Source organism: Carettochelys insculpta, chromosome 18, assembly GCF_033958435.1.
Source record: "Carettochelys insculpta isolate YL-2023 chromosome 18, ASM3395843v1, whole genome shotgun sequence".
Lineage (NCBI taxonomy): Eukaryota > Metazoa > Chordata > Testudines > Carettochelyidae > Carettochelys > Carettochelys insculpta.
Window position 1 is genome coordinate 903,100 of NC_134154.1, and position 27,768 is coordinate 930,867.

Sequence of the window (27,768 nt, forward strand, 5' to 3'; positions counted from 1 at the left end):
TGCATCTGGTGTACCTGGGATCTCCACCCTGACTGACATTTGATGCATCTGGTGAGGTGGGTCTTTGCTCACAAAAGCTTATGCTCCGGTGTATATGTTGGTCTATAAACTGCCCTAGGGGCACTTCTGCTAGGCACTTGATTTAAGGCGGGGAAGAAAGGGCACCAGCAACCAGCTGCAGCTCTGGTCTTTGCTGGCCCTAGAGCAGAGAGGGTGTACCTGGGAGCTGACTCTGACATCAAGCAATCTGCTGTTGCTGACTTGGGGGTGGGTGAATGGAGAGCACCCAGTACTGTCCTTCCCCTAGGCTTGAGTTGGGGGCGGTGTGACATGGGAGATGAGTGATAGATTTGGGCCTGTGTGAATGGAAGGAGGGGGAGATAGATGGACCCAAGGAGGTGCTACTTAGCAACTGAGTGTCATCTCATAGGGTCAAAATGTCATGGAAATTGAACTGACTTCTCTGAAGGGTTAGTCTCTGGACACCAGGGTGGGGAGGGTAAAGAAGGACTTGCTCTGCTTGGTGGCTCTGGGGGCTGCAGGGCTGGCACCATAAAGCTCAGCTTCGTACACCAACTTGAATTCATCTGCGCCATTAGTTTGCAGCTTTGCTCCCAGGAGGCCCTTGATGTGGTATGTGCGCGTGTGGGCAGGCTGGCTATCTCTAATTAGCCCTAGATGAGCAGCTCTGAAGGAGGATATGCTGAACATAAACAAGGACTTTATTCTCTCTCCCTGACTGTAAATCTTCAGAGGACCTGCTGGACTTTGAGCCTAGCCAGGAGTGGATCTGGTTCAGCGGTTCCCACAAGGGCCCTGGCCTTCAGGCAACAAGGGATCACTCAGGGAAGACCTGACAGCAGTGTAGCTGTTTGATTCCAGAGGCTTCTTGGGGTGAGCAAGTTGAGCTTTCCTTACACGGGATAGGACGGAAGATGTTTTGTGCTCACTGGCTGAGGCTGCAGCACAGGCTGTTTAGAGATACAGTGAACTGTTAGCCCCGGGACTTTGAGGTTGCCGGATATTCAAATATTCTGGATAATAGGGAGGTATACCTAGCAATGCATAGCACTGAAGAAAAACATGATTAGATATTAAGAACAAACAAAAATGCATAGAGTACAGTACTTTATTTACCAACAACAGTAGTATTGTACACTGTAAACTTGTATTTCCTGATTTATTTGTATTTATTTTCACTGTACTGTATTTTTGGAAAACAACAACTAAAATTTGCTCATAGTTAAAATGCCACTTATTTGAGAGATCCCAATAATAGAGTGCCAGAGGTGTAAGAGTTTGTATTTCCTCTGTTTCCCAGCACCATCCACAGGCAAACACTCAGCCTCCCACCAGCCAGGCCAGGTGAACAAGCAGTAGGATTAGTTTACTTGTAGGCAGGCATAGCACAGTTAGCAGTGAAGGGCAGCATGAGGATATCCCAACTCTGAGCCCTTTCCCCATTGCCATTGCTGGCAAAATGCCTGTCCCTCAGACCCTGGAATTCAGAGGCTGCTAAGCATAGGTGCGCCTGATTTCCAGAGGTTAAGAACATAAGAATGGCCATACTGGGTCAGACCAAAGGTCCATCCAGCCCAGCATCCCATCTGCCGACGGTGGCCAATGCCAGGTGCCCCAGAGAAGGAGAACAGAAGACAATGATCAAGTGATTTATCTCCTGCCATCCATCTCCTGCCCTTGTTCTGAAGGCTAGGGCACCATACTTTATCCCTGGCTAATAGCCATTTATGGACCTAACCTGCAAAAATTTATCAAGCTCTTTTTTAAACCCTAATAGAGTCCTGGCCTTCACAGCCTCCTCGGGCAAGGAGGTCCACAGGTCGACTGTGCGCCGTGTGAAGAAAAATTTCCTTTTATTAGTTTTGAACCTACTACCCATCAATTTCATTTGGTGTCCCCTAGTTCTTGTATTATGGGAAAAGGTAAATAATTTTTCTATATTTACTTTCTCCACACCATTCATGATTTTATATACCTCTATCATATCGCCCCTCAATCGCCTCTTTTCCAAACTGAAAAGTCCCAGTCTCTCTAGCCTCTCCCCATATGGGACCCGTTCCAAGCCCCTAATCATCTTAGTCGCCCTTTTCTGAACCTTTTCTAATGCCAATATATCTTTTTTGAGGTGAGGAGACCACATCTGCACGCAGTACTCAAGATGTGGGCGTACCATAGTTTTATATAGGGGAAGTATGATATCTTTTGTCTTATTATCGATCCCTTTTTTAATAATTCCTAACATCCTATTTGCCTTACCAACTGCCGCTGCACACTGCGTGGATGTCTTCAGAGAACTATCCACTATAACTCCAAGATCCCTTTCCTGATCTGTCGTAGCTAAATTTGACCCCATCATGTAGTACGTGTAATTTGGGTTATTTTTTCCAACATGCATTACCTTACACTTACCCACATTAAATTTCATTTGCCATTTTGCTGCCCAATCACTCAGTTTGCTGAGATCTTTTTGTAGTTCTTCACAATCCCTTTTGGTTTTGACTGTCCTGAACAACTTGGTGTCATCTGCAAACTTTGCCACCTCACTGCTTACCTCATTTTCTAGATCATTGATGAACAAGTTGAACAGGATCGGTCCCAGGACTGACCCCTGGGGAACACCACTAGTTACCCTCCTCCATTGTGAAAATTTACCATTTATTCCAACCCTTTGTTTTCTGTCTTTTAACCAATTCCCGATCTATGAAAGGATCTTTCCTCCTATCCCATGACCACCTAATTTACATAAAAGCCTTTGATGTGGGACCGTGTCAAAGGCTTTCTGGAAATCTAGGTATATTATGTCCACTGGGTGCCCCTTGTCCGCGTGTTTATTAACCCCTTCAAAGAATTCTAATAGATTAGTTAGACACGACTTCCCTGTGCAGAAACCATGCTGACTTTTGCCCAACAATTCGTGCTCTTCTACGTGCCTTGCAATTTTATTCTTTACTAGTGTTTCTACTAATTTGCCTGGTACTGATGTTAAACTTATCGGTCTATAATTGCCAGGGTCTCCTCTAGAGCCTTTTTTAAATATTGGTGTTATATTGGCCGTCTTCCAGTCATTTGGTACCAAAGTGGATTTAAAGGATAGGTTACAAACCACTGTTAAGGTTGCTTTTCAAAATGCATTTGTTTGTAAATGGCACCTCTAAAGTGCCAAGATGAAGCCACCAGGCCAGTTCAAGACCACCTGAGCCCAGGAATTCTCTGTTCCCCCAGGCCACCTCCACTTTCAGTGGGATGTTCTCTTTCCCTTGCACTTAAATAGCTGCCATCTCTCACCCCAGAGGTGGCTGCATTTCAGCGGGTGATGTGAAATTTCTGCAGGAGCCCCTGCCCCCTTGCTGTTCTCAGGTGGTACAGCTGACGTGCCTCCCCCAGCTGTTCACAGGTGGAAAGTCCATGTAACCCCCCCCAGATGGTCTCACGTGGAATAGCGCACGTTCCCCCCAGCTGTTCTCACGTGGGATAGCCCACATACCCCCCCAGCTGTTCTCGGGTAGTACGGCCCACCTGCCCCCCCCAGCAGTTCTCAGATGGGATAGGCCACGTTCCCCTCAGCTGTACACGAGTGGGACAATCCACCTGCCCCAGCAGTTCTCAGGTGCGATAGGTCACGTACCCCCCCCCCCAGCTGTTCTCCGGTAGTACTGCCCACATGCCCCCCCAGCTGTTCTCAGGTGGTACGGCCCACGTGCCCCCTCAGCTGTTCTCAGGTGGTACGGCCCCGTTCTCCGGTGGTACTGCCCACATGCCACCCAGCTGTTCACAGGTGGTACGGCCCACAGGTCCGCCAGCTGTTCTCAGCGAACACGGCTGGAGCATTTATGATTGACACCCCCGGTGAGTGATTGGTGTAAAGCCTGAGAGTGACCAATCAGCATCCCGGACAGGGGAGCCCTGCTCGCCTACTGGCTGGTAGTGGCGGAGGAGGCGTGTGCAAGACGAACCCGCCCCTGGCTGTCCTCACCCAATAGGCACATGGGGGGAGCGGGACGCCGGCTCCTCCCGCCAATGGGCGCGGCGGGGCGGAGTTGGCGGCCGGTGCTGAGCTGAGCTGAGCCGAGCGGGGCCGGGCCGGGCCGGGCAGTGCGATGGCCCAGAGCGGCGGGGCCGGCAGCCGCGAGAGCCCGGCGGGGCCCGAGCGCAGCTCCCTGGGCTCCGGCTCCGGCTCCGGCTCTGAGAGCGGCGGCGAGCAGCGCGTCGACAAGTTCGGCTTCCTCGTGGGCAGCGAGAGCGACGGGGGCCCGTGAGTGACCCCCCCCCGGGACCCTTTTCTTCCCCCCACCCCCCGGGGATCCTCCTCCCCGGGACCCTTTTCTTCCCCCCACCCCCCGGGGATCCGCCCCCCCCGGGACCCTTCTCCCCCCTTCCCGGGGACCGCCCCCCCCGGGACCCTTCTCCCCCCTTCCCGGGGACCGCCCCCCCCCCGGGACCCTTCTCCTCCTCCCCCGGGGACCGCCCCCCCCCGGGACCCTTCTCTTCCCCCCCTCCCGGGGACCCTCCCCCCCCGGGACCCTTCTCCTCCCTGGACCCCCCCCCCCCGAGTCTTCTCCTCCCCGGGGCCCTTTTCTTCCCCCCTCCGGGACCCTTCTCCTCCTCCCCTGGGGACCGCCCCCCCCGGGACCCTTCTCCTCCTCTCCCGGGGACTCTCCCCCCCCCCGGGACCCTTCTCTTCCCCCCCCCCCCGGGGACTCTCCCCCCCCGGGACCCTTCTCTTCCTCCCCCCCCCCCGGGACCCTTCTCTTCCTCCTCCCCCGGGGACCCCCCCCCCACCGGGACCCTTCTCCTCCCGCCCTCGCCAGGACCTGTGCTGCTGTGCTGGCAGCCACTTGCCTCCTCAGATGCTTCGTCTCCTGCTGGAGCCCCCTGGCCGCTTGTAGGGAGGTGGGACTCCCTTTCGGGCAGCCTCGGTCCTCCTTTCCCGGGGAACGGGGGACACCTGTTGTGGTTCAGGCCCTGCCCCTCACCAGTGGCCTGGGATGCTGGGGTAGCTGTGGATGAGCCTTGCCACTTGCACACGGGGACCCCTTCTCTTGGGCACCCGAGGATGCTATGCCCCATAGCGCTGCTCTCTGCGGCTGCAGGCCCTGTGGCTAGCGCCTTTTCCTCTTTGGTTAGGGGATGGGGAGGCTAGTCTGGGCTTGGGGAACCAAGGCTCCCTCTGTCCCTGCACGTGATGGGAAGCCGGGGGGTGTTCGTAGGAAGTGGGGAACCGTTTGGTGGTGCAGAGCTCCTGTCTGGCTGGAGGCAGTGCAACCCTGGGGGATACGAAGGGGTGTGGGGGGCAGCTTATGTCTGGCCAGGTCTGATGGGTGAGAGCTGGGTGCGAGGCTGGCACAGGTGGCAGGGGACAGAGGAGCCTTTCGCTGGGCACTGGCAGTGGGTCCCGATGCCTGCAAAACAGAGGCTGGAGCACAGCGCATGACATGGGCGAGAGCCGAGCTGGGGAACAAGCAATTCCGTCCGGTCTTTGGGGGCCGAGAACCCTGCCCTGCCGCGTGCTGGCTAGCGGAGTGGTCAGGAGCTCTGCACGCTGCGCAGTGGAGAGAGGCTGGGCTGGGCTGGGCTGGGCTGGGCTGCTTGGACCATCCTGGTTTCGTGTGGGGGGAGCTCGTCCCAAATGGAGACAGCCCCTGGCCAAGTGCAGCTGGCTGGGTACAAACCTGCTAACTTCCTGCCCTGGCGGAGAGGGGCCGCAGGGGATGGGGGCAGACAGCCCTTCTGAGGACGTGTAATGTGATCGCAGGCCCCTCTCCCCCTTGCGTGTGCTGCTCTTGGCGGCCTGGCTCGGAAAGCAGGGAGGTAAAACCGCAGGGAGGAGTGCGCTGGAGGAGGCCTGGATCCTATTGACTCTGCAGCGTGCGTCTGCTGGGCTCTTCTGAGACGGCTGCACTTTGAGCCCGTGTCCTGGCACCGTGCCCCCGCGCAGGGGCAGCACTGCCCTGCCACGCTGGTTCCACCAGAGAGCTGAGGGGGCCTGGCTGGTGCCCCCGGGAAGCGGTGGAAGCCCCAGCTGGTGGGATGTGGTCATCGACAGGGAAACGTGCTGTGGCGTGTGGTGGTGTCGGCTGAGGCTGCTTGATTGTGCCGACCTGTCCGAGCTCTGTACTGGAGAGGCTGGGTGATCAGCCTGGGGCCCTGGCGGTTCGACAAAGCAGCCCCTTGGCCCCCAACCAGACCTGGCACTCCTGCGCTGTCATGCCGTCCCCATGAGGTGCACCTTGTATCCACGCAGCCCTCATCCAGGGGAGCTCCAGTGCACTGCAGGTCTGCCGGGCCTTCCAGGACCTCCCTTGTGAGAGAGAGGCAGTGGCATCCTTGAAAGGTGTGCGTACGCTGTGGTGCTACCCTGATGGGGTCTGCAGTTGGCTTGTTACTTGCTCTTTCAGGGCAGCTCCTGATCAGAATGGGGTGCAAGTCACCTGCTGTGCCCCAGAGCTGGTACCTGGCAGGGATTGTGAGGATCGTTTCCTGCCCCGAATCTTGGCAGTGGTTTCCTGAGAGCCTCTCACTCTCATACTTTTAACTCCACGGATGCTGGCGTTTGCTTGGCTCTGGGTTGTCCCTTCCTCCTTCGCCTGCGTAACCAGCTGCGTTAAGGGCTCAGTGTTCTTGCTGTCCTGCTGCAGGAATCCACAAAGCATGTTGCTGTTGCCAGGGCAGGAACAGTTTCACATTTCTGACATAGTTGGAATAACTAATAATACGTTGCCCTTTGTAGCACCTTTCACCGTCTCAGCAAACCTGACTGGTGCCGGTCCGACTGGTAGAATCACACGCATCGCTGGGGCCGTGTTCTGCCAACTTGTCACACTGTTTCCGTAAATCCTGGGTCAGGTGATTGTCTGAGACACTCAGCTTTAGCTGGCATGAAATAAATCTCTAGACCTGATCGTTGTGGGGGAGATCCAGAAGCAGGAGAGGTGTAAAGCTCCACCCAGGTGCGATTGTTAAAATCTCCTGACTTGCGGTTGGCAGCACTGGGTGCGGAATTGAAGTGTCTGGCCTGCGGTGACGCAGTGGGAGTCCGGAATTAGAGCAGCAGGTTGTTTTCTCTGGTGTGGATGGGTCACGTCCCTAACCGCCTCGAACAAAGACCTAAGGGTCTCCCGCCCAGTGCCATGGAGCTGTGCATAGACACAGTCTGGGAGCGCAGCAGCATCAGGAACCCATAGCTCAGCGGCTGGTCTGACGTTCGACATCTGCAGTGAAACATGGAGCACCCGGGGGCTTTGCATTCCTTGCAGGGTGGCTGCTGTTGGCGGCTGGCTGTTGCCATGGCCTCGTGGGGTGGTGGAGTGAGTGTCAGGGCTGGAGTAGCTGAATTTTTCACTCTGGCAGTGCTGTGCTTGTCTCTGCCCTGCGCAAGGCTTTGCCCAGCAACGGTGCTGCTAGTCTGCGAAGCCCCAAGGCGCTTCGTGTGCCGCGTGGCCGAAGCCCTCCGCTGCCCCAGGAGGTCCGACTGCTGTACAACCAGGCAGTTTAACGTGCTCGAGGTTACAGAACCGGGGATGGAACCACTGCCCTCTACCTTCCTCCAGCTGCTACATCGTCCATCTGCCTGTCCGTCCTTGCTCGTGCAAGAGTTGCCCTGCTTCCGGGGCAATGGGAGACTCAGTGACTGTTGTGGCTGGGATGGTTGTGTAGGCACTTCCCCCATGGGCCCCAGCACTGCAGTGCGGTGGATAGCTGAGCCTTGAGAACATGGAGCAGGTGAGGTTGGGAGCCCCACAGAGGCCTTGCCAGGGGCAGGAGTTGGGCAGGAATGGAGCTGGGCTGGTGCTCTCTCCAAGGGGTGGGCCTCAGCAGGGCCTGAGGAGGAGGGTCCGAAAGGACGGTGTTTCTTGGCACAGCTACGGAAATCACTCCGCTGAAGATCCAGGCCACTTACAGCCTTGTGCTGGATTTCCTTCTCTCAGGCAAATCCAGCCAGCCCCAAAAGTGCCTCTGCCGGCCCTTCGTCAGCGTTTCCCAGGCACAGCTGTGGGAATCCCGTCGTACTCCAGGGGCCCTGCAGTGAGAGGATGGACCCATCTCAGGGAGGTTCCTAACAGCAAAGTGTTTGCCCTGTAGGAGGAAGCAAGGGCTAGGTGAGACCTCCGTTACATTGGGCCGTAAGTCCAAGGCCCGCTCCACTTCCATCCGGGGAGGGCAGCTGCTGGCCTCCCTCCAGGTAGCCTGTTCAGATTCGGTGCGCTCAAAGGCCGTGACTTTTCGCCTGTAGTGTAATCGGGGAAACCATCCTCTGACGCTTCCTGTGGGCGCTGGCTTCCTGCGGGCGCTGGCTTCCTGCGCTGGGACCATCTGCAGTGCTCCAGAGGAGCTGTGGGCCTTCTGCTTGCGGAGGGGAGAGTCCGTAGGCCAGTTTGCTGTCTGAACCCGAATGCCTGGGGGTGCACCGGCTGCAGGACGTCCGCCTGATAGCTCTGACTCCACTTGCTTCAGGACCTGCTCAGTTTGCCGGGCTGAGGACGGCACTGCCAGCTCCCTGGGAGCCCCAGAGGCTGCACGCTTGTGCAGAGCAGGTTGGATTCGCTCAGGTTTAGCGAGAGGGGTCCGCTGTCGCCCTGGCACCTCGGCTCGATTCTCTCGGGTTTTGGCGGCAGGCACCTCTCGGCTCCTGGCACACCCTGGGACCTCGGTTTGATTCTCCAGGGTCCCAAAGGCTACACTCGAGAATCGAGCCAAGATCCCAGGGTGTGCCAGGCAGTGGCGGGCCACTCTCCATTCCTGGCACGCCCCCGCATCTTGGCGTGATTCTCTTGGGTTTGGCAAAGGGGGGCCCGGCACGCCCAGGGACCTTGGCTCAGGGTACGGTGCTGCAGGCTGCCAGCCACCCTTCTGTGGGCGACATGGCCCCAGCTGCACAGCACCCTCCACGGAGCTCTGCCTGCCCCCGGTAGCTGGAATCCGGTTTTGCAGCACGACTGCTTCCCGATGTATTTCTGTGGCAACTGGCAGAGCAAGCGAGCTGGGCAGGACCTGTGAGCTGTGACCTCATGGGGCTGGGCGTGGAAATTACAGCGTGTTCCCCAAGGCAGGGCACAGCTGGCCGCATCACTCCCTCTGATCCACACCTTGTAATTCATGGGTATGAGAAGTCGCTGGCTGCCCAGTCGTGCTGACACCGGGGTGCTGGCCGGCTGGCTCTTTCAGCGGGTGGCTGGCGTACCTGGGCAAGAACACGGGCAGCTCCACTAGCTCCCAGCTGAGCCTGGGAGCTGGATCTGCTTTGCCTGGCTTGGGCAGCGTGGCTGGGCACTTGTGAGGCTGGTGCAGGTTACTCCTGGCCCATGGCTGGTGCCATTCCCACCTGCAGTCAGCTCCCTACGGGAGCTTTTCCTGCGTGTGGTGTGCAGGCCATGCCAGTAACTGGCAGCGTCTGTCAATCTGCTGCAGCTGCTGCTCTGTTCTCCTGGGCCGTGTCTCTGGCCAGCCTGCCCTTGCTGGGACGGGGGGTGTGGGAGGACAGCGGCCAGGCCGATCCAGCCTTCTTGCTGGGTTCTGCGTCCACAACCCCTTGGGCTGAGCCATGTTGTGGGCATCCAGCTGGCGAGAAGCGGGTGGGAGGCCCTGAGGGCACAGCGCTGCCAGCTGTGTTGGGGGCCTCCAGACATTCCCAGAGGCCCAGCATGCGATATATTCAGCAACAGCTGTCAAGTCACCGGCCCACACTTCCCATCCTGGCGTCCTGTGGCTGGTTCCTGGGGTATGTGATGTGTCTGAGCCCTGCTCCCCCTTACCTGGGGCAGTCCCAGCTGATCACAGGGCCCACCCTTCCGAGCTCACCCCAGGGGCCAGCAAGACAGCCTGATGTACCCGGGCCTGCCACAAGCCGAGGCATGATGAACGTGTGTGAGACCCACTGTGATGGGGTTCAGGGGTCCCCATGCACTGCCCCCCCATCCGCAGGCAGGAGTGACTCTCACTCAGCAGGTAGAACAGGACGTTTATTAGGCGACAGAGGCCCAGTGTCTCTCAGAGTCAGTGCAGCAATCAGAGACAGTCATTCCAACCTGTCCTGGGGAGAGAAGCCTGAGGGGTGCCCCTCTGGGGTGTAGCTTCCCCCCTCGCCAGGCTGGCGGCCTTCCAGCTTCTAACTGCCACCCCTTCAAACCCAGCTCGGCTCTTCTCTCCTCTTTGTTCAGGGCAGAGGTGTTACCTGCCAGCCTAGGTTATAGCCCCAGGATCACCCTTAGCTGCTGGGAGCTGCTCTGCTTGTCTCGCACGTCCAGCCTGAGTCTCACATGTACTCCCCCTCCTCCATCACAGCCACGCTCACCACAGAGGCAGTCACGCCCTCACTTGGGCTTTCAGTGCAGAGCCGCAGTGACCGACCTGCGCTCTGCCTCACACCACATACGCTGGCCCTGACTGTGATCGGACACCGGCTTCTGTTAGCTCAGCCAGCCAGGGAGGAGGGGAGACAGGCCACTAGTTACATGCCAGGGCTCTAAGGGACTAGCTCAGGATTACACAGGGCATCGGTGGGGGAGGCCAGGCCTCCCCAGGCATCCGTCTGCTTGCAGGGCAGCTCGGTTTCCGATGCTCTGAGCTGGGTGAAGTGGCAGGCGCAGCCCTGTCCCATCACCTCTTCTCCAGCACGGCTGCTCCAGGTGAAGCGCAGGCTGTGTGGTGCAGCGGGGGGACGACAGCCAGGCTGGCACTGGACCCAGCCACTTTCCAAGGGCCTGTCCCTCCAGAGGCCCTGGCCAGGCAGTGTGGTCCAGCCATGGAGGGACGAGCTGAAGAGGTGAGCCCCAGCTGGGCTCTCCCCTGCACTGGCTTCATGCGGCTGATCACACAGCCAGCAGCTCTGGAAACGGCCGGTCGGGGAGGCTCGGCTTGAGCCTCTGGGCTCTTTGCTACCTGCCTTCTGGTGAGATCTGCGGCTCCCCTGCCGCGTTGGGGAGATGGAGCCTGAGCTGAGCTCCCGCTCCCTGCCCACACACCTGCTAGGTTGGCACCATGCCCTGCAGCCCGCCCCGGGACACCTGTGCCGGGGGAGCCTCTGGAGCCAGGCCGGCTGGCGGAGCAGGCAGCAGGCCCCGGGCGGGGCAGGCAGCTCCTGGAAGGTGGGATGGGCCAGGCCAGGCCGGGTGTCCCAAAGAGGAGAGACTCCAGCGCTGGAGCCCCATGCAGAAGAGGGACACCTGGGCAGGTAAGCGTGTGGCGCTCCTGTCCGCACCGCCGTCAGGGGAGACTGAAGGGGAGGGACTTCTTGGGGTGTGTGGCTGACCCCCTCCAGCACCACGTGGGTCCCCAGGGCAGGAGGTGCCGAGGATGGAGCAGAGAAGCCAGGGTGGGAGGACGGGTCAGCCCTGCATGCAGCTGCCTTGGGCGAGCGACGTCGTTGGTGCAGGGCCGTTCCCCAGGCGAGCTGCGCCTGTCAGGCTGCGGCCCAGAGGCCGGCAGGGTTAGCTGGCTGTGGGCAGGCTGCCCTGCGCCTGCGGGATTCAGCTCACCAGGGCAGAGCGATGCAAGCAGCTCGCCTGTGCTGCCAGACTGCGGCTCAGGGACTGTCGGTGGTGCCTCAGGTCTTTGGGCTTCAGGTCCCTGCAAGGGGAGAGTCCCACAGCTGCAACGAAACAGCCCCAGGCCAGGCGCTGCGCAGCCCGAACTCGGCTCTGGGGGGTCAGCATCAGTCAGCCCAGCGAGAGCCTGGGGACACCCATCAGCGGGGGGGGGGACAGAGCACCCAGCCCTCCCGCGCTGCAGCATCAGACAGCAGCAGGGTCACAGCCCTCCGTGCCGCCACCTGCATCTGCCTGGCCCAGCACCTGTGACGTGCCAGCGGAGGGTGTGCTCCGAGGCTGGGCCGTGCGTGAGGCCGAGGTGCTGCACCGAAAGCAGAAGTGGGGGCGACTGCGGCTGTGGGGAGGGGACCTGGCGGGAGGCTGAAGGGGAAGGGCTCTCACGGTGTGTGGCTGGTGGGAGGCGGTGGCTGTAACCCTGCGTGCAGGAAGGCTGTGTCCAGGCTGCACTGGCCGTCCCTTGCTCTGAGATTTAAATGCACGTCGGGAGCCTGATCCCTCTTTGGAGGGGCCAGGTTCTCGTGACATGCAGCTTGTCCCAGCCCAGTGCCTGCCACACTCCATCTTCCTGCGTTGGTGGAGGCTGCGCAGCAGTTACCAGCTGGGCACAGCTGGAGGAGCCCCAGAGAGAGGCCTGTGTCCCTTCCATGGGAGGTGCTGGTCACCGTGCACGTGGATTGCTCCTGTGGGTGCAGCCCAGGCTGTTCCTGGATCTAAGCCGATTTTTCACCCCTCTGCGTGGTGGGCTGGGCTGGCTGGCTGAGCTCGCTTGGCCAGTGCTGTGGCTCTGCTTTACAACCCAGCAAAGGCTTCACACCCGTTTCCGGTGGGGGGAGTAAGCGCGGCGAAGTCCTTCCTCTTCTGTGTGTGTCACTCTGCCCCAGGGCTGCTCCGCCGTCGGGTGTCCAGGCTGGAGCTGGTGGGAGGCAGGTCTCTGCCACGTTCAGCCCTGGCTTTGAAGCTTCCCCTTGGCAGTACGTGAAGCCGTAGGGCCTTAGAAGGGGGTTAGAGGGATGGCTGTGACCTGACTTGACTCAGCTCACACACCAAACGCAGGGAGCCAAGGCGCCGGAGAGAACTCCTGGCGTGAAGCTGGCCACCCCCCGGGGCTGCAGGGAAGTGGATTCCCATGAGGGGCGCCCAGCTAGTGCAGCCAGCAGCCTGACCACAGCCGGCAGGGTGGTGGCTCAGGCCGGTTGCCCAGTTCCAGCCCCATGTGAGGCCAGCGCTCCCGGGGAGCTGTGCCTTGGGTGGCCGCCCGGCTGGTTAGCAGAGCGCCCGCTGCTGGCTTGTGTTCCTCCTGGGGGTGCTCCCCACGTGACGGCGGGCAGGGATCCCCGGCCATGCTGCTGGTGAGAGCACAGCCGTGCGGTCCTCACTACTGCGGCGTCCCCCAAGCTGGGAATTGGCCCCCCGCGCACCCAGTGCAACTGGCGGCTGCCAGGCCGGAGCCAGCTAGTGCAGGACCTGCAGGGCCCTGCAGTGAGCTGTCCTCAGCCCAGCGGAGTGCGGGGACCACCTCCGCCCCGGCTGCGGCTTTGGGGCGGGGGGACTTGGGGGAGGCCAGGGCAGCCGTGCGGATTGCCGCATGCAGCCAGGGCTGCAAGGAAAGGCGGGGCGGGGCCAGTGCGGGTGACGGTGCACTGAGGGGGCGCTCGGTGAGCGCTGTGCTCCCAGGGAGTCCGGGCAGACTCTGCCATGGTGCTAGTGCCCCGTGTGAGCTGTTCTCTTCTCTCCCCATCCCCAGGCTGGAGGAGGTGCCGCTGGAGGTGCTGAGGCAGAGGGAGTCCAAGTGGCTGGACATGCTCAATAACTGGGACAAGTGGATGGCCAAGAAGCACAAGAAGGTGAGCGCTCCTGAGAACCTCCCCATCTCCAACCCTGGATGTGCCTGTCCTCGCTCCCCCACCGCGCCCCACTCCAGCCACTCTCCCTCAGGCTCTTGGGGCCCAGAGGGCCTGTGGAAATGTCTCTGGGGCTGGGGTTTCCTTCCTGGGGCGGAGGTACCCGTGCCCGGCCCTTCATTCCTGAGCAGCGTTCAGGTGCCCTGCTGAGCAGAGGCCGAAGGAGCTTTCTCATGGGCCCTTCTCCCTGGAGCTGCTGGGTCGCTTCTCTGCCCTTCAGAGCCGTTTGCCCGTCGCTGCCCTGGGGCAGCTGGGCCCTAGCTGAGCCGCCTCCTCCCCGGGGGTGTCGCCTTTGGGCAAAGAGGGACTGGCCTGCGCTGCTGTGTTCCCCTCTCCCAAAGGCCTTCAGCGGCAGAGGCCCGTCTTCAGACACTGGCTGGGGGGTGCGAGCCACACCCAGGGGAGGGTAAACGACTAAAAGCCAGTGTCCTGCCCAGAAAGGCTGGGCCGAACCCTGGCTGGTGGAAAGCCCCATCACCGGCTCAGGCAGCAACAGCTGCTGCTCGCTTTCCCTTCTGGCTCTGGGGCCCAGGCTGAGGCACTGGCGCTGCCAGCACAGGGCGGGGAACTCGGCACAAGACCCATGGTGAGACCCTCTGAACCTTCCCTCCAGCAGCTGGAGAGCTGCTTGCTGGCTGAGCCCCCTCCTCTCCTGCCAGGGGCTGGTTTGGCCTCACAGGGAGCGGAGCTGGCTGTGTGCAAACGACAACCAGAACTGCCACACCCGGGGCAGCGGCCGAGGGCGGGGTTTGCAGCGTCCGAGGCGCCGCGCCGCTGGAGCCCTCCTGCCGAGCCCGGGGCAGCGCCCGAGGCGGCGACCCGCTGGAGCCCTCCTGCCGAGCCCGGGGCAGCGGCCGAGGGCGGGGTTTGCAGCGCCCCAGGCGCCGCGCCGCTGGAGCCCTCCTGCCGAGCCCGGGGCAGCGGCCGAGGGCGGGGTTTGCAGCGCCCCAGGCGCCGCGCCGCTGGAGCCCTCCTGCTGAGCCCGGGGCAGCGCCCGAGGCGCCGAGCCGCTGGAGCCCTCCAGCCGAGCCCGGGGCAGCGGCCGAGGGCGGGGTTTGCAGCGCCCGAGGCGGCGACCCGCTGGAGCCCTCCTGCCGAGCCCGGGGCAGCGGCCGAGGGCGGGGTTTGCAGCGCCCGAGGCGGCGACCTGCTGGCAGAGCTGTGCCCGGGCTGGAGCTGAGAGTGGGAGACGCTTGTTGCAGGGACTGGAGATGCAGGCTTGGCTTTGAGCGGGCAGCGCTGTGGAGGGTTGGTGTCAGGTGGCTGTGCACCAGCGTAAGGTCCAGTGTGGCGTGGGACCCAGCGAGATGAACTCAGCCCTCGCGCCTGAGGCAGTCTGGAGCCTGGAATGCTGCCGATCTGGCTTCCCAGCGTCCTGGCTCTGGCACCAAGGGTTGGGCTGGTGAGCTTCCGCGCACGCCTTCCTGGCCTGAAAATCTCCAGCCTCCAGGCTGAGCTCCCCCCAGCTCGAGGGTTCAGCCCTCAGGCACGCACCCTGTGCTGCGCCGTTGCACCTGGGCCTTGCTCCCGCTGTCTCCATGTGCAGCCTCATGCGCGGGTGTGGGGAGTGGAGTTCGGCAGCTGCTGCCCCAGAGCTGGTCTCGCCCCCAGCTCCGCCCCCCGCTTGCATGGGGAAGCAGTGGGGAGGGGACTGTGGATTTAAGAGCAGCTGTCGGCATGTCAGACGCTGTTGTCCTGCGCATGGGGCTTCCTGTTAGCCTGAAAGCCTCAGGCCTTGCTCTGCTCCCAACTTGTTTGTTCAGCTGATTGCGTTGGAGGCTGCCTGGCGCACAGAGCAGGAAGCGCCATTTCCAGGGACTTGGTTCTCGCTGAGGGGGGGTTGGTATGGGCTGTGCCTGGCCAGCAGCTGCCCTGGGGCAGGAGAGGGCTGGAAGCTCTGACTGGTGGCCAGGGTTCCCTCTAATTTTTAGCACCCGGTGTGTGGAGTAAATGTTGTTATATTCCCCAAGGCATGTGTGATGTGCACCACCCCTGGAAACACGCTGCCGGGCGGCACACACCTAATCAGCCGGGCAGCTCCCGAATCTCCCCTGGGCAGCTGCTCAAGCACTCAGCTTACCAGGGACACTGCCACCAGCACCAGACACGTGCCAGAGAAACCTCCTCTGCCTCGTGACTGAGGAGCAGACCGTGGAGAAGGCGTCTGGAGTTGCTTCTGCTCTCCCCTTAGGCCGCAGTGGCTTGGGATCTCCAGGTGCCCTCACTAGTGGGCTCTGGGAAGCAGGGGTCTGGGGCTGGCCGTGGCTGTGTTGTCTCGTGCGCCCTGCTGCACCTCGTCAGGGTGTGGTGCTCCCCGGATGCCCTTTCGGCAGCTCACTGCGGCTGCTAGTGCAAGAGCAGCTGCTGCACGGTCTGCCTTTCAAGCCTTCCCGACAGCCCCTCGGAGCTCAGCCCCTTGCCCAGTAGCAGCTGTGTGTGCAGGCAGCTGTGCTTCCCTCTCTGGGATCTTGGGAGCCGGAAGGACGCCCTGACCCTCTCGCCTGACCTCATGCAGGCTGAGAGCTGCCGGAGAGAAGTCTCGGCTGTGGGAGTCCCTTCCGCTGCTGACTGGGAGCTGCCTGGGATGGAGACCCTGCCGTGCCGCTCGGCGGGTGACCCTTGGAGTTGTTCTCGCTGTTAGAACCTGTGCTTTATTTTCCACTGGGGGTTTGTCTGGCCTCAGCAGCTGGCCACTGGCTCATGTCAGCTGTGCCCCTGCTGGCTGGCTCCCCGCTTAGGTGCCCGGACTGATCACATCACGGTCCCGCCTCGGCGCTGCCCGGGGGCTCTGGGACCTGTCTCTCACAGCGGTGTTTCTGGCTCTGCACTTGTCTCCCTGGGAGAGCCTGGGAGCTCAGTGCATCCCTTCGCGGGGAGGGGCCAGCCGGCCGCCCTGGGACTTAACCTCCGAGCACCCGCAGCCCCAAAGTGCTGCTGGTCGTGGACCTTCGATGTGGTGGGTGGCTGTTGCTGCCCCTCGGGCCTCGTCTGTGGGTGGCAGGGGCTGCAGCTGGTTAGATGCGAGAGCTTTGTCGGGGAGCAGGGAAGTGGCTCGTTCTCTGCCCGGACTTTCTGTTCCCCCACTCCTGCAGACACTCCCAAAGTGCACATCCCGGCTTCCCATCTCCTGAACTAACCACTGTTCAGCTGACTGCAAAAGCAGCATGATGACAAAACTCCATTAGTCCAGCTACTGGCGTGAATTGGCAGCCCCTGGCTGGCCAGATCGAGGCAGCTGGGCCCTCTCCCAAAGCTCAGGCTGGATTCAGGTATCAGACGCACAGAGCAAAAGGCAATGCACGGCTTGGTAGCAAGTGCAGCAGAAATGCAGTTAACATATGCACACAGGGGCTTGTCCCAGTTGATGGTGCAGTTCCCTTTTGGGCCGGGCTGAGATCCCAGTGGATGTGGCAGACCAGCCCCCTTCTTAGGGCAGTCGTCTTGCTCGGGGATCAGTGGGCTTTGCACAGTTGTGCTCTGTCCGATCGCCATTTGAGCACTTGTCTCCTGGAGCCATCGTCATCCTCCTCTCACAGCTGTTATGCCGTCACACTGCTTTCGATCCCGGCTCTCCTGTCCGTATCGAGAACTGTCTGCGTCCTCCTCCAGAGTCGTCAGTACGCCCCTTCTCCAGCTTTAACAAGGGTATACCAGCCCCATCCTGGCCCCTCCCAAGGATGTCTGGTGCTGGGCTTGCGCCCGTTCACAAAGAACTAGCAGTCCTAGAGCACCTTAGAGACTAACAATTGTGTATGAGTTGCTGAGCTTTCATGGGTAAGGCCCACTTGCTCAGTGAAGTGTGTGGGTGTGGCAGGGAGGGGCAGAAAAGAAGGCTGGGGGAGGGAGTCACCTGTCATTCACAGGACCTCTGCAAAGATGGGGAAAGTGCCCTGGGCATGTGTAAGGTGGCTGAGATCCCTGTTACACCCCTGGTTAAATGTCATCTGGAAGGCTTGACTGCAACTGCCCCAGCCTGTGGGGCTGGCACCGGAGTGGCCTGGCTCTCCCTGTGCCCGAGGGTCACCCAGCGTGTGAGCTGAGCATTCCAGCCCACGTTGTGTCCACGTGTCCATCCCGCTGCTGCAGCCAGGCCTGGTCCCCCAGTGCCCAGCACGGAATGCCCCATCTCGTCCCCCCACACACAATGCAAGCAAAGCGCCAGCTTGGCAGAGGGGCTGCAGCCAGCTCTTGTGTTCTGAGTGGGCCCCACCTCCCAGCAACAGCTGGCTGACACGGGCACGCCATTGTGGCACTGGGCAGGGCAGTGGCCCCTGTCGTTCTGCAGTGCCAAGCGCCATATACGGCTCTCCTGTCCGGGGCTGGCATGGTACCAGCCCCGCCATTCTCACACCCATCCCCTCTGCTTTCCAGATCCAGCTGCGCTGCCGGAAGGGGATCCCGCCCGCGCTGCGGGGCCGGGCCTGGCAGTACCTCTCGGGCGGCAAGGTCAAGCTGGAGCAGAACACCGGCAGGTTTGACGTAAGGCGCTCTCGGTTCTCCTCTGCTGTCCCCGGGGCTCAGAACTCGCCCGGAGGGCTGGGCGGGGCGGGGGCTGGGGTGCTGCTGGCGTCTGGGACACCACCCGCAACCCATCGTGGCTGCCCCACCCCCTGGAGCTGGACCAGCCTCCAGCACCCGTAGGGCCCACGCCCACTGGTGCCACACCGCCCCCTGGCCCTCACGTGTCCCCAGCCAGGGTCCCTCTGTTTCTGTCTGTGTGCAGAATAAATTGTTAGGTGCCCCATGGCCTGTGTGGCTGTGCACCACCATAGAGACCCCTGCAGCCGGTCAGGCCTCTCTGCTCGGCTCGCCAGCTGCTGCTGCGCGGGGCCCAGAGGCAGTGTCGGTCCCCTTGGGAGCTGCGCTGCCCCGTCTGCTGCTGCGGGTGTGACCCCAGCCCTGCGAAGGAGCCTGGTGGGTTGCTGAGAGCAGGAGAACCCGCTGCCGGACCCAGCCTCGTGGCTCCCCACGAGATAGCTGCCCTGCCAAGTGGGGCTGTGCTAATCCCTGCAGGGGATCCCGCCAGGCAATAAGCACGTTCCAGAGGGGTTAGCACCAGGCGCTGGAGGGACAGAGTGAGGCAGAGGCCACAGCTGCTGCACTGGGGCGCCCGGCCTGCTGCAGACACCGCCCGTGCTGGCAGGGAGCTGCCAGTCTGCAGGGGCGGCATTAGTGGGGCCGACGGGGGCTACTGGCGACGCTGATCAAATCCCTCTCGGCGGGGGCAGAGGCCCATGTTCGAGGGCAGGCAGGCACTTGGTGTCTGCTGCACAGGCTGCTGCTGGTTAGCACGTCACCCTGCGCCCCCTCTGCCCACTCCAAGGAGCAGTGCTGGGGCTCACATTACCACCTACTGGGCTGGGCCGGGCCAGGTGGGCGCCAGCCAGCCCTGCGGAGAGCCTGTCTGCTAGGCTTGAACCTGGGCTCCTAGAGTTCCTCAGGCCGGCCGCGCTGCGGTGCACCCCCGCCTGTCAGCGGCCATGGGCTTGGTGCTGGGCTCGGAGCGGGGAAGGGGGCCAGGAGCTGGCCGAGCCAGAGGACTGGATGCAGCTGGTCCTGGAGGGGCCATGCTGGGCTGCTCAGCTGCATGGAGCCATTCCCGCAGGCTGCACAGGAGCTGGGCCCGAAGCTGGGGGGAGACCTGCCAAATCTCCCTCCTGTCTGACTCCACCCGTGGCTGCGGGGAGGGGCGGAAACGGGCCTGGAGGTGTGCAGGTCTGAAAGGGGGCCTGGCCTGGCTCCTTGGGCTGTGCAGCAGGAATCTGATCTCACCAGTGCGTGGCACCAGGACAGGGCAAAGCCCCTCAGGCCTTGGTGCTCTGACCTGCCCAGCCCTTTCCCAGTGGTTAGGGGCAAAGGCAGCTGGCGGAGCTGCAGGGCTGTCCCTGCTCAGTTACGCTGGGTTGTCTCACAACAGGCAGTCCCGTAAAGGTGTTGCCGGGCAGGGCAGGTGTGTGCCTGGTGCCAGGCGGGAGGGCCGTCGCTCCGCAGGGTTAGGACTGGCAGCGCTGAGAGTTTATCCTTGTGTGACGGCTGGAGATGCCTCTTCATTCGGAGCGTCTCCTTCAGAGTGCCTTGATCTTAAATTACACCGTTGTGGGACGTGGGTGGGGGGAACCTGGCGGCGGGTTGGGGGTTGGGGGACGTGGGGGGTGGCTCTGCGGTTATATACTGACTGGCACTGAGGATCAAGAAGTGCCGTCTTGCTAAGCAGCTGAAAGGGAATTGCCACGTCACGGCGGCGTGGACAACAGCCGTCCCTGCTATCGGCAGCTCCCTGCTCAGCCTGCGCGAGGCCGGCTCGCGCCCCGGTGGGCCGGTGTGAGGCTGTTCTGGACCAGCACTGTTCACACTTACCTGCTGTCGGCGCCAGGCGGGGGTGGGAACGGTTTGGATGGCTCGTGGGCACGTGGCGCCGTCTGTGTCTGCCACCGTGTCTGTTAATGGCCTCGTCCTGCTGGGCCAGGTGAGGCGCTCGTGGAGGTGGGGGCCCCGGGGTGCCTGGTAACTTCACTGCTCTCTCCTGCCAGGAGCTGGACCTCTTGCCAGGGGACCCCAAGTGGCTGGACGTGATTGAGCGGGATCTCCACAGGCAGTTCCCGTTCCACGAGATGTTTGTGTCCCGGGGCGGCCACGGGTGAGTGCTGTGCCGCGCCGCGCCGCGCTGCTCGGCCGTTCACAGCATGCCACGCCGGGGCTCTGGGCTCGGCCCGGTTACCTGCAGACCAGCTGGGCCGGGCCTGGTTGGTTCCAGTCTCTAGCGTTGCCCGTCCCTCAGCCCACCTGCCCTGGGGCTCGGACGCACAGTAACGTGCTGGGCTGGGCTCCCTGGTGCCGGTTGCCTGGCTCTGTGCCAGCACTCAGCCCGGTGGGGGAGGTCATGCTGATGCCCCTCAGGGGCCTGTGGGGTGTGCAGTGGGGAGGCAGGCGGTTGTGTGCTCACACGGCTGCGGGGAGCTGGCAGCTCGCACCAAGCAGGGTGACGTGTGCGCGGCAATGGGAGAGGCTTCTCGGGGTTACTTGGAAACAAGGAACATCTTGCGCTGCAGGCTGGGCCTGTGGGACAACCGAGCCTGGCTCTGGGCCACCTCCCCGGCTGGGAATGCCGGGGCCCAGCACACCCATGGTCGGTCCCAGAGCAAGCAGCTCCCCCTGCCCGTCTGGGGGGCGTGAGTCAGCCTCTCCCGCGAAGCCCCCAGCTAAGGTGACTAACCTGGCTGGAGGGGCTCTGGGGCGGAGAGGCTGACGCAGGCGCTGCCCAGGACGTGTCTCTGACTCAGCCTCCGCGGCAGGATGACGTGGGGGGCCCTGGAGTGTGTGCGTGGGAGCCCGGTGAGAGAGTTCAGGCCCAGGGGAAGGGCAGGTCCTGGTGCACTGAGGGCCTTGCACAGCGGAGGGCGTTGCAGGCACTGAGGAGAGCAGTGGAGCAGAACTTGGCTCAGCACCTCCTTTGGCTGCCAGCTGTGCCATGCCCCGGCCTCGGCCCTGCGTCCTGCACCCCGGCTTAGAAACTGCTCTGGCGTCTGGCGGCGGGAGGCCATGTGGAGCTGCCAGCGTCCAACTGCAGGAGAAGTGACTTGCGCTGGGGCGGGCGCCTGGCTGTGGTCTGGGGCACCTGGGAGTGCCCCCCCACGCCCCAGCTCCGGGCAGTGCTGAGTAGAGCTGTGTTCCTGGCACTGCGTGGGCTCCGGGGGGGCAGAGGGAGCTGAGACACCCCTCCCCATCCGCCCACGGCTGCTCTCCCTGTCCCTGCCCTGCCCAGCAGCTGCGGTTCCCTCGCAGGCAGCAGGACCTGTTCCGGGTGCTGAAGGCCTACACGCTGCACCGGCCGGAGGAGGGCTACTGCCAGGCCCAGGCGCCCATCGCAGCGGTGCTGCTCATGCACATGCCCGCCGAGGTACTGAACACGCCGCCGCCACGGGCAGCGCCGTGGGGCAGGGCGGGGCCCTGAGCACCCCGGTGGGGCAGTGGGCAGTACTGGTTCTGCCGGGGGCTGGCCCTTGCGGAGGAGCAGCACAGCAGCTGGGAGGGATCCTGCTCCCTTTCTCCCCGGGAGCGCCTGGAGGGCCCCTCCTGGCAGACGCAGCCAGCCCTGATGCTCGCCGGGGTAGCGGCTGACAGCGCTGCCCGGGTGGGTCTAGGAGTGAGGCTGGTGCTCCAGCGGTGAGGCTAGGGGAGACCGGGGAGAGGTTAGAGCTGAGTCATTCCCACCCCAGGAGGAGAGGCCAGGCAGGGCGCTGTGTCCCCAAGCCCGGCAGGGGTGGGGGTCCTTACCGGGCGTGCTGGCTGTGCCTAGGGGTAGGAGTTGCAGGGGAAGGACCTCTCCTTTTTGGGGGGGTGGGGGAGTTACCCCCGAAGTCCCTCCAGTGGCCTGGGAGCTGTTTGCCTGGCACTGCACAACCCTGTGGGCCAATGGGGCTCCCTGGCCCTTCACTGCGGCACTGGAGCTGCCTTGTCACTTCTCAGCGGTGGAAATCCAAATGTGCCCGGCCCTTGCAAACACCCTCACTGGCATCAGCTTGGCCACCGGCCAGAGCACCTGGGAGCTGCGGCTGTCACCGGGTACTGGCCATGGCGCTGAGTAATGAGCGCCCAGGGCTGTCTGGGTCTTGCATAGGCTGAATCAGGAGGCGGCAAGTGTCCCTTTAGCTTCCTAGGGCTGGAAGGGGCCTCAGGAGGTCATTGGGTCCAGCCCCTGCCCAAAGCAGGATCAACCCCAACTAAATCATCCAGCCAAGACTGTCACGCTGGGGCTTAAAACCCTCTAGGGATGGAGATTCCCCCGCCTCCTTAGGTAACACATTCCAGTGCTTCACCACCCTCTGGGAACGTTTTCCTAATGTCCCACCCGCACCTCCCCTCTCTAACTTCAGACCATCGCTTCCCGCCCCAGGCAGCCTGGGCAGTGCTGGTAAAATTCTGTGCTGTCACTGGGGCTCAGACGCCCGCCTGCCCTGGGCTCCCAAATCCCCGTAGCGTCTGCGTGTGCCCCGGACCCTGGGGTATGGCATCATCCTGGGTAACTCTCAAGCTGGGATCCCTCTGGCTGAGCCTCTGCCCCGTCACCACACTGGGGCTGTGCCTGCTTTGGGGGAGGGGGTGCTTCCCGGCACCTGAGACAGGGACTGCCTAGGCTCCTGCCTCAGGGATCACCCTCCTGCCCTGGCTGCTGCGTCGGCTCCCGTGCACGGACAGGAGCCATGTGCCTGGCCCTCCCTGGAGCACGAGCCACCCTGGGCAGGCTGTGGGGAGGGATGGCGAGGGCCTGGGCGGCCTTGTGCTGTGGGGGATGGCACCAGCCCTGCTTTGAGGCCCAGCTTAGACGGTCCAGGGACCAGGCTGCCTTGCGCTCTGCTGGGCCCCTCGGCTTGGGAGGAGCAGTGCTGGCAGGCGGGTCGTGCAGGGGCTGCACAAGGAGGGTGTCTCTGGGCAGGCCACCGCGCCCCGGCCCTGCACTGACGGCCGGTTCCTTGCAGCAAGCCTTCTGGTGCCTGGTGCAGATCTGCGAGAAGTACCTCCCCGGCTACTACAGCGAGAAACTGGTGAGTGGGGGTGTCCCTCTGCCTCCCCCAGACGGCGGCTTCCTCTGCCCCAGGGCTTCCCTGCAGACCTCATCTCCTGGTCCCTCCTACTCCAGAGCTCAACCCCTGATCCCTTAGCCCAGCGCTGACCCAGGTCAGAGCCTGCAGACAGCAGCCATGCTGGGGCTCCCTGGAGCATGCCGGGCTCCCTGCTCCCCACCCCTGTCAGACAGAGCCCAGGGTGGCCAAGTACACTGGGTCTGTAGCAACAGGCCTGCGGGGCAGCCTGTGACGGGGGGGCGGGTAGCTGAGGGGTTGGCTGAGGAGGGGAGTTCAGAGCCCAGCTCTTCCAGGCTGTGTCACTGGGCCTCAGTTCCTCCCCGTACCCGGTGCGCTGGGCCCTCAGCCCGGCTGCACTTGGCCCAGTGGTTCTCGGACTTCAGCCTCCGCAGGGCCCCCCGACCCAACACCAGAATTGCACATCACGTGCTGGACTGAAAACCTGGTGACGGAACCAATTTACCTTTTTTTCTCACCTCTTTTTGTCACTCTTGTTATAAGCAAAACCAGTTCTCCCCTTATGTCCCTGTTCGGCACCGGGTGGGGGGGCAAGGACTTTGGCCTTGCTGCCTCCTCCCAGGCCCTCCCACCTCTCTTGGCAGCTCATCTCAGCCTGAGTCCCCAGTCTGCCTTGCAGGGTCCCTGCTGGGGAGGGCAAGGTGCCCTGTGGCTCAGGCTGTGTTACCTGCACCATGGCCAGCTGGGAGCAGCTGGCTGGCCCTGTCACTGGCAGGTGACAGCTGTTGTCTCAGGCTGTGGCTTGGTGACCCTGCGAGTGTGGCTGGTGGGCACCACCTGGGAAGGGTCCCTAGCCCCGCTGCACCTCGCCTGGACCCTGCCCTTCTCGCCCCAGGAGGCCATCCAGCTGGACGGGGAGATCCTTTTCTCACTGCTGCACCGGATCGCGCCTGTGGCCCACAAGCACCTGAGCAAGCAGAAGATTGACCCGATCCTTTACATGACGGAGTGGTTCATGTGCGCCTTCTCCCGCACCCTGCCCTGGAGCTCTGTGCTGCGGGTCTGGGACATGTTCTTCTGCGAAGGTAGTGCCTGCCTCGGCTCCCCGGGCGGGGCAGGCGCTGCTCACTGCTGCAGGGGCCTCCGGGGAGCTGCAGGGAGGACACAGCGCAGGGGCCAGCTCCCCAGGACCTGCATTTCCAACCCACCACTGGGTGGGGAGCTCCGGTGGGCCTTCTACTGGCCCCAGCCACGTGCCTGGCAGCATGTGGGGAAGGAGCAGCTGGGTCCGTGACCAGGCTGCCAAGTGTGAGGCTCGGCCCTGGGCTGGCGCAGGCCTGGGGGGCCGATGCTGCCTTGCAGCTGCCGTGGGGGTGCTGGGGCTGGTGAGGCCTTGTCTCCAGCTGGGGTGGCCCTCTGCAGTCAGTGGCTGCTGGGTTTCCGGTTGTGGGGGTTCAGGGCTGTATGTGGGGGGAGCACTGGAGCCTACATCTGTCTCTGCCCAGCCTCCCACCAGCCCGTAACCTGGCGTGGCCTGGGACAGCCCCGAGGGTATCACCATTGTACCCCCTCCTCAGGGCCTCCTGTCCCAACATGCCTTGCTGGGCCTGAGCACTGACCCAGTGGGGGTGGAGATCCCCACTCCCCCCATACCTCCCCCGGCTGGGGAGAGCTGTCCCTGTGGCTGGCGAGGGGCGGGGCGGGGCAGGGTCCGTCCACCGGCTGCAGGGTGGTGGAGCTCTGGGGCCATGCTGGTGCTCCTCTTCCAGGCGTGAAGATCCTGTTCCGGGTGGGGCTGGTGCTGCTGAAACACACGCTGGGCTCCTCTGACAAGCTCAAGTCCTGCCAGGGGCAGTACGAGACCATAGAGCGGCTGAGAGCCCTGAACCCCAAGATCATGCAAGAGGCCTTCCTGGTGCAGGAGGTGAGGGCCTGTGTCCTGGGCTGCTCTGCCCCACGCAGCTGGACTGTCGGGAGCCGGCTGCATGGCCTGAGCCTTGCATCTGGTGACGGCTGGCGCTCGGCTCTCGGGTTCCCTGCAGCGGCGGTGGGCTGGGGCATGGCGAGGAGGCCTGAGGATGGATGGGGGGCTGGGGTCTCTCCTCCCGGCAGCTGGCCGCTGTGCGGCAGTTCCTGGCCGGGGCTGTGCCCAGCGGAAGGTGCCAGGGGGCGGCCCTGGGCTCAGATTCGCCTGCACTGGGGACAGGGGTCGGAGGTGAGCCCCCACTTCTGCAGCCGTGAGGGGCTCTCGGGAGCTCCACGTGGACCAAGTTGAAACCCAAGGCCCCCGCCCCATGGCGCACTGCCCAGGCACAGAGCAGCGGCCGTGTTCGGGGTGGTGCTGTGCTCTGCTGGTGAGCTCTGGGATAACACAGGCCTGCCCCATCAGGGTATGGCCCGAGTGCTGGTCCCTAGAAGTGGGAGCCCTGTTGGTGTCCCAGCCTGGCCCCTGTCCCCCATTGGCACCTCTGCCCCTCGCATCGCTCCAGTAAGAGGGGAGGGCCCCTTCGGGGGGCTAGAGTAGGTCACGTGCTGATCGTGGGGGCGGGGGGCAGGCTCTGGGTCGCTCTAGCTGGGTGCTGGGGTCGCCCTGGGGATCCAGCTGCGTGGGCAGCCCCCACTGCAGCCTGGGCTGGCTGGGCAGGGCCTGAGCGCCTGTGTTGGCCCCTCCCAGATCCTAGAGCTGCCGGTGACGGAGCGGCATATCGAGCGGGAGCACCTGATCCAGCTGAAGCAGTGGAAGGAGACCCACGGGGAGCTGCAGTGCCCACCCTGCCCACGCCTGCACGGCGCCAAAGCCATCAGTAACTCGGAGCCCTATTCCCGCAAGGCGCTGGAGCCTTCCCCCTCCATCATCCTGCCCCCCAGCCCGGCCCTCCTGCCCCAGGGCCACAAGAACAAGGAGAGAGCAGACCCAGGGAAAGGCCGGCCAGCCAACGGCCCCAGCCTGGAGGCGAACGGAGATCAGGCCTTGGCAGGGCCCTGGGCTCGGCCCCAGCAGCTGACACCTGAGGCCTCCCTGCATCACCAGTCCAAGGAGAGCCTGAGCTCCCATGAGAGTGAAGACACCTATTTGTAACGGGGGGTGCCTGGCTCAGCGCCCAGGGCTGCCACCTCTGCACGCCCCAGCTGGCAGCAGGATTGGTTCCCTGTTGCAGCCAAGGTGGGGAGCATCCTGTGCCCGGGGGGCCTCTCTCCTGTCCCTGGGGGCCCAGGGGAAGACCTTGGCCCATGGGAGCAAAGTTCTTTGTGTGGCTGCAGCTGAGGGAGCTGGGCTGGGCCTGGGCCCCCATTTGGAGCCCTGAGCAGAGGGCTGTGGGGGAGTGTCTGCCCAGCCCCAGCTGTGCTCAGAGCTGCCCTTTGACATAAGCTGAGGGACTGGCCTGGCAGAGCAGAGCCGGAACCCATCTCTTCCCTGTGAGGGAGCTGAGGCTGGAGCCGGAGCCGGGGCCAGGGCCAGGGCCTGACCCCTACGCCTCCTGCTGTCTCGCCGGCCTCATCTTCAGCCTCTGAGTAGCCCCAAGGAGGGTGTGAGGCTCAGCTGCCCACGTGCTCCCTCTGAGCTGCCGGGGAGGGCTGAGCCCTCCACTGCTGCTGCAGCCCGTCTGGCGGAGGTGTGTCCGTCTGCCTGTCCCTCCCGAGGGGGGCAGCGCTCGCTCTCTTGGCTGAGCTGGGCCTGTTTCCAAGCTGCCGGGAGGGGTGAGGGAGGAAACGACCTGCTGAGAGGCCCTGGGGCGCTGTGCCTGAGCCTCTTCCCGCTTGCGCCGCAGCGGTCACCCTATTTATTTGCCTTTGTAGTAGCCGTGTGCCAGGGGAGTCTCACCCAGCTGCAGGGTGAGATCAGACTCTCCTGCTGGGCGGCTGCTGGGCTCAGGCCCAGGCCCTGGCTGCCCCAGACTGGATGGAAGTCCTGCTGCAGGGGGTCTGGCTGGACCCTCGGCTCTGGCTGGGTAGGGGCAGCCCCTCTGAACACATGCAGGTGGTAACTGAGGCGGCTGGGGCTGGGGCTGGCTGCTGTGCACTGGTGCTGGGGGTGAGCATGTGCCATTGAACCAGGGGCGGAAGGGTGACGCCCCAGCCTCCGAGCGGTGCAGCTCCCAGCATGCACTGCACAGGCGCCTGGCCAGCTGGCTCATGCGTTAGTCTCTGCAGCTGCATGTGCCCCCGTAGGGGCTGGGGTGCTGGCGCTGAGCCAGCCTGGGGGTAGTTATGGCAATGGTGAAAGGGCCGGAGGGATGTTTTCCACTGGCATCATTAGGGGCCCTTAGCTGGGGGGGGAGGGGCAGTTAGGAACACCCCCCCCAGGACCAGACAAAAGGGGGCTGGTCGGGGTGCCAAGGGACGGTCAGAGCTCTACGGCTGTCGTCCCACCCGCTGCTCTCTGCCTGGGGCAACAGGGCTCTGATTGTCTTGGCCTCCTTGCAGCCTTGCTGGGGGGGCCTCTCCTGGCCTAGCTGTGCTGGGCTGCATCCTGGCTGGGTCAGTCTGGAGCAAGGGAAGGAGGTAGCGATGGTTTTACACAGCACCTCAATAAAGCAGATTGTGCACAGCTGGCCCTGCCTTCTCTGCCTGCCACAAGTGAGGAGCCTGCCCTGGCCCTGAGGGTGCCTGGCCCCAGCTTTCCCTGTCACAGAACCCGCTGCGCCTTGTCCAGAAAGCCGACCTTGGACCACCCTGCTCCTCCCACCATCATGCATCAGAGCCCTGCAGGGCTCAGCCAGTCCTCCCTGACTCAGCTGGGCCTGGGCTTGCCTTAGCAACTCC

The 27,768-nt window shown here is 63.0% G+C and overlaps 1 protein-coding gene across 3 annotated transcripts; it reads left to right on the forward strand.

Annotated features, from left to right (window-relative positions):
• Positions 1-4,048: 4,048 nt before the first annotated feature.
• TBC1D10A (TBC1 domain family member 10A) lies at positions 4,049-27,556 on the forward strand. 3 transcript variants are annotated; one of them, XM_075013184.1, is made up of 10 exons: positions 7,974-8,117; positions 8,252-8,552; positions 13,309-13,408; positions 17,837-17,944; positions 19,996-20,102; positions 21,248-21,362; positions 22,942-23,007; positions 23,900-24,089; positions 24,774-24,928; positions 25,679-27,556. In XM_075013184.1, the coding sequence occupies exons 3-10, from the start codon at positions 13,364-13,366 to the stop codon at positions 26,081-26,083; spliced, it is 1,191 nt and encodes a 396-aa protein (XP_074869285.1). In that variant the 5' UTR covers positions 7,974-8,117; positions 8,252-8,552; positions 13,309-13,363; the 3' UTR covers positions 26,084-27,556. The 3 variants fall into 3 exon arrangements, with proteins under 3 accessions (XP_074869283.1, XP_074869285.1, XP_074869284.1); XM_075013182.1 differs by lacking the exons at positions 7,974-8,117; positions 8,252-8,552 and adding an exon at positions 4,049-4,273; XM_075013183.1 differs by lacking the exons at positions 7,974-8,117; positions 8,252-8,552; positions 13,309-13,408 and adding an exon at positions 14,785-14,867.
• Positions 27,557-27,768: the final 212 nt, after the last annotated feature.

Excerpts from the sequence above, each read along its gene's own strand:
- TBC1D10A (XM_075013182.1), top strand. The coding sequence starts at position 4,119 with ATGGCCCAGAGCGGCGGGGCCGGCAGCCGCGAGAGCCCGGCGGGGCCC. Across the intron at positions 13,409-17,836 it reads TGGCCAAGAAGCACAAGAAG|ATCCAGCTGCGCTGCCGGAA; the intron begins GTGAGCGCTCCT and ends TCTGCTTTCCAG. Across the intron at positions 24,929-25,678 it reads AGGCCTTCCTGGTGCAGGAG|ATCCTAGAGCTGCCGGTGAC; the intron begins GTGAGGGCCTGT and ends GGCCCCTCCCAG.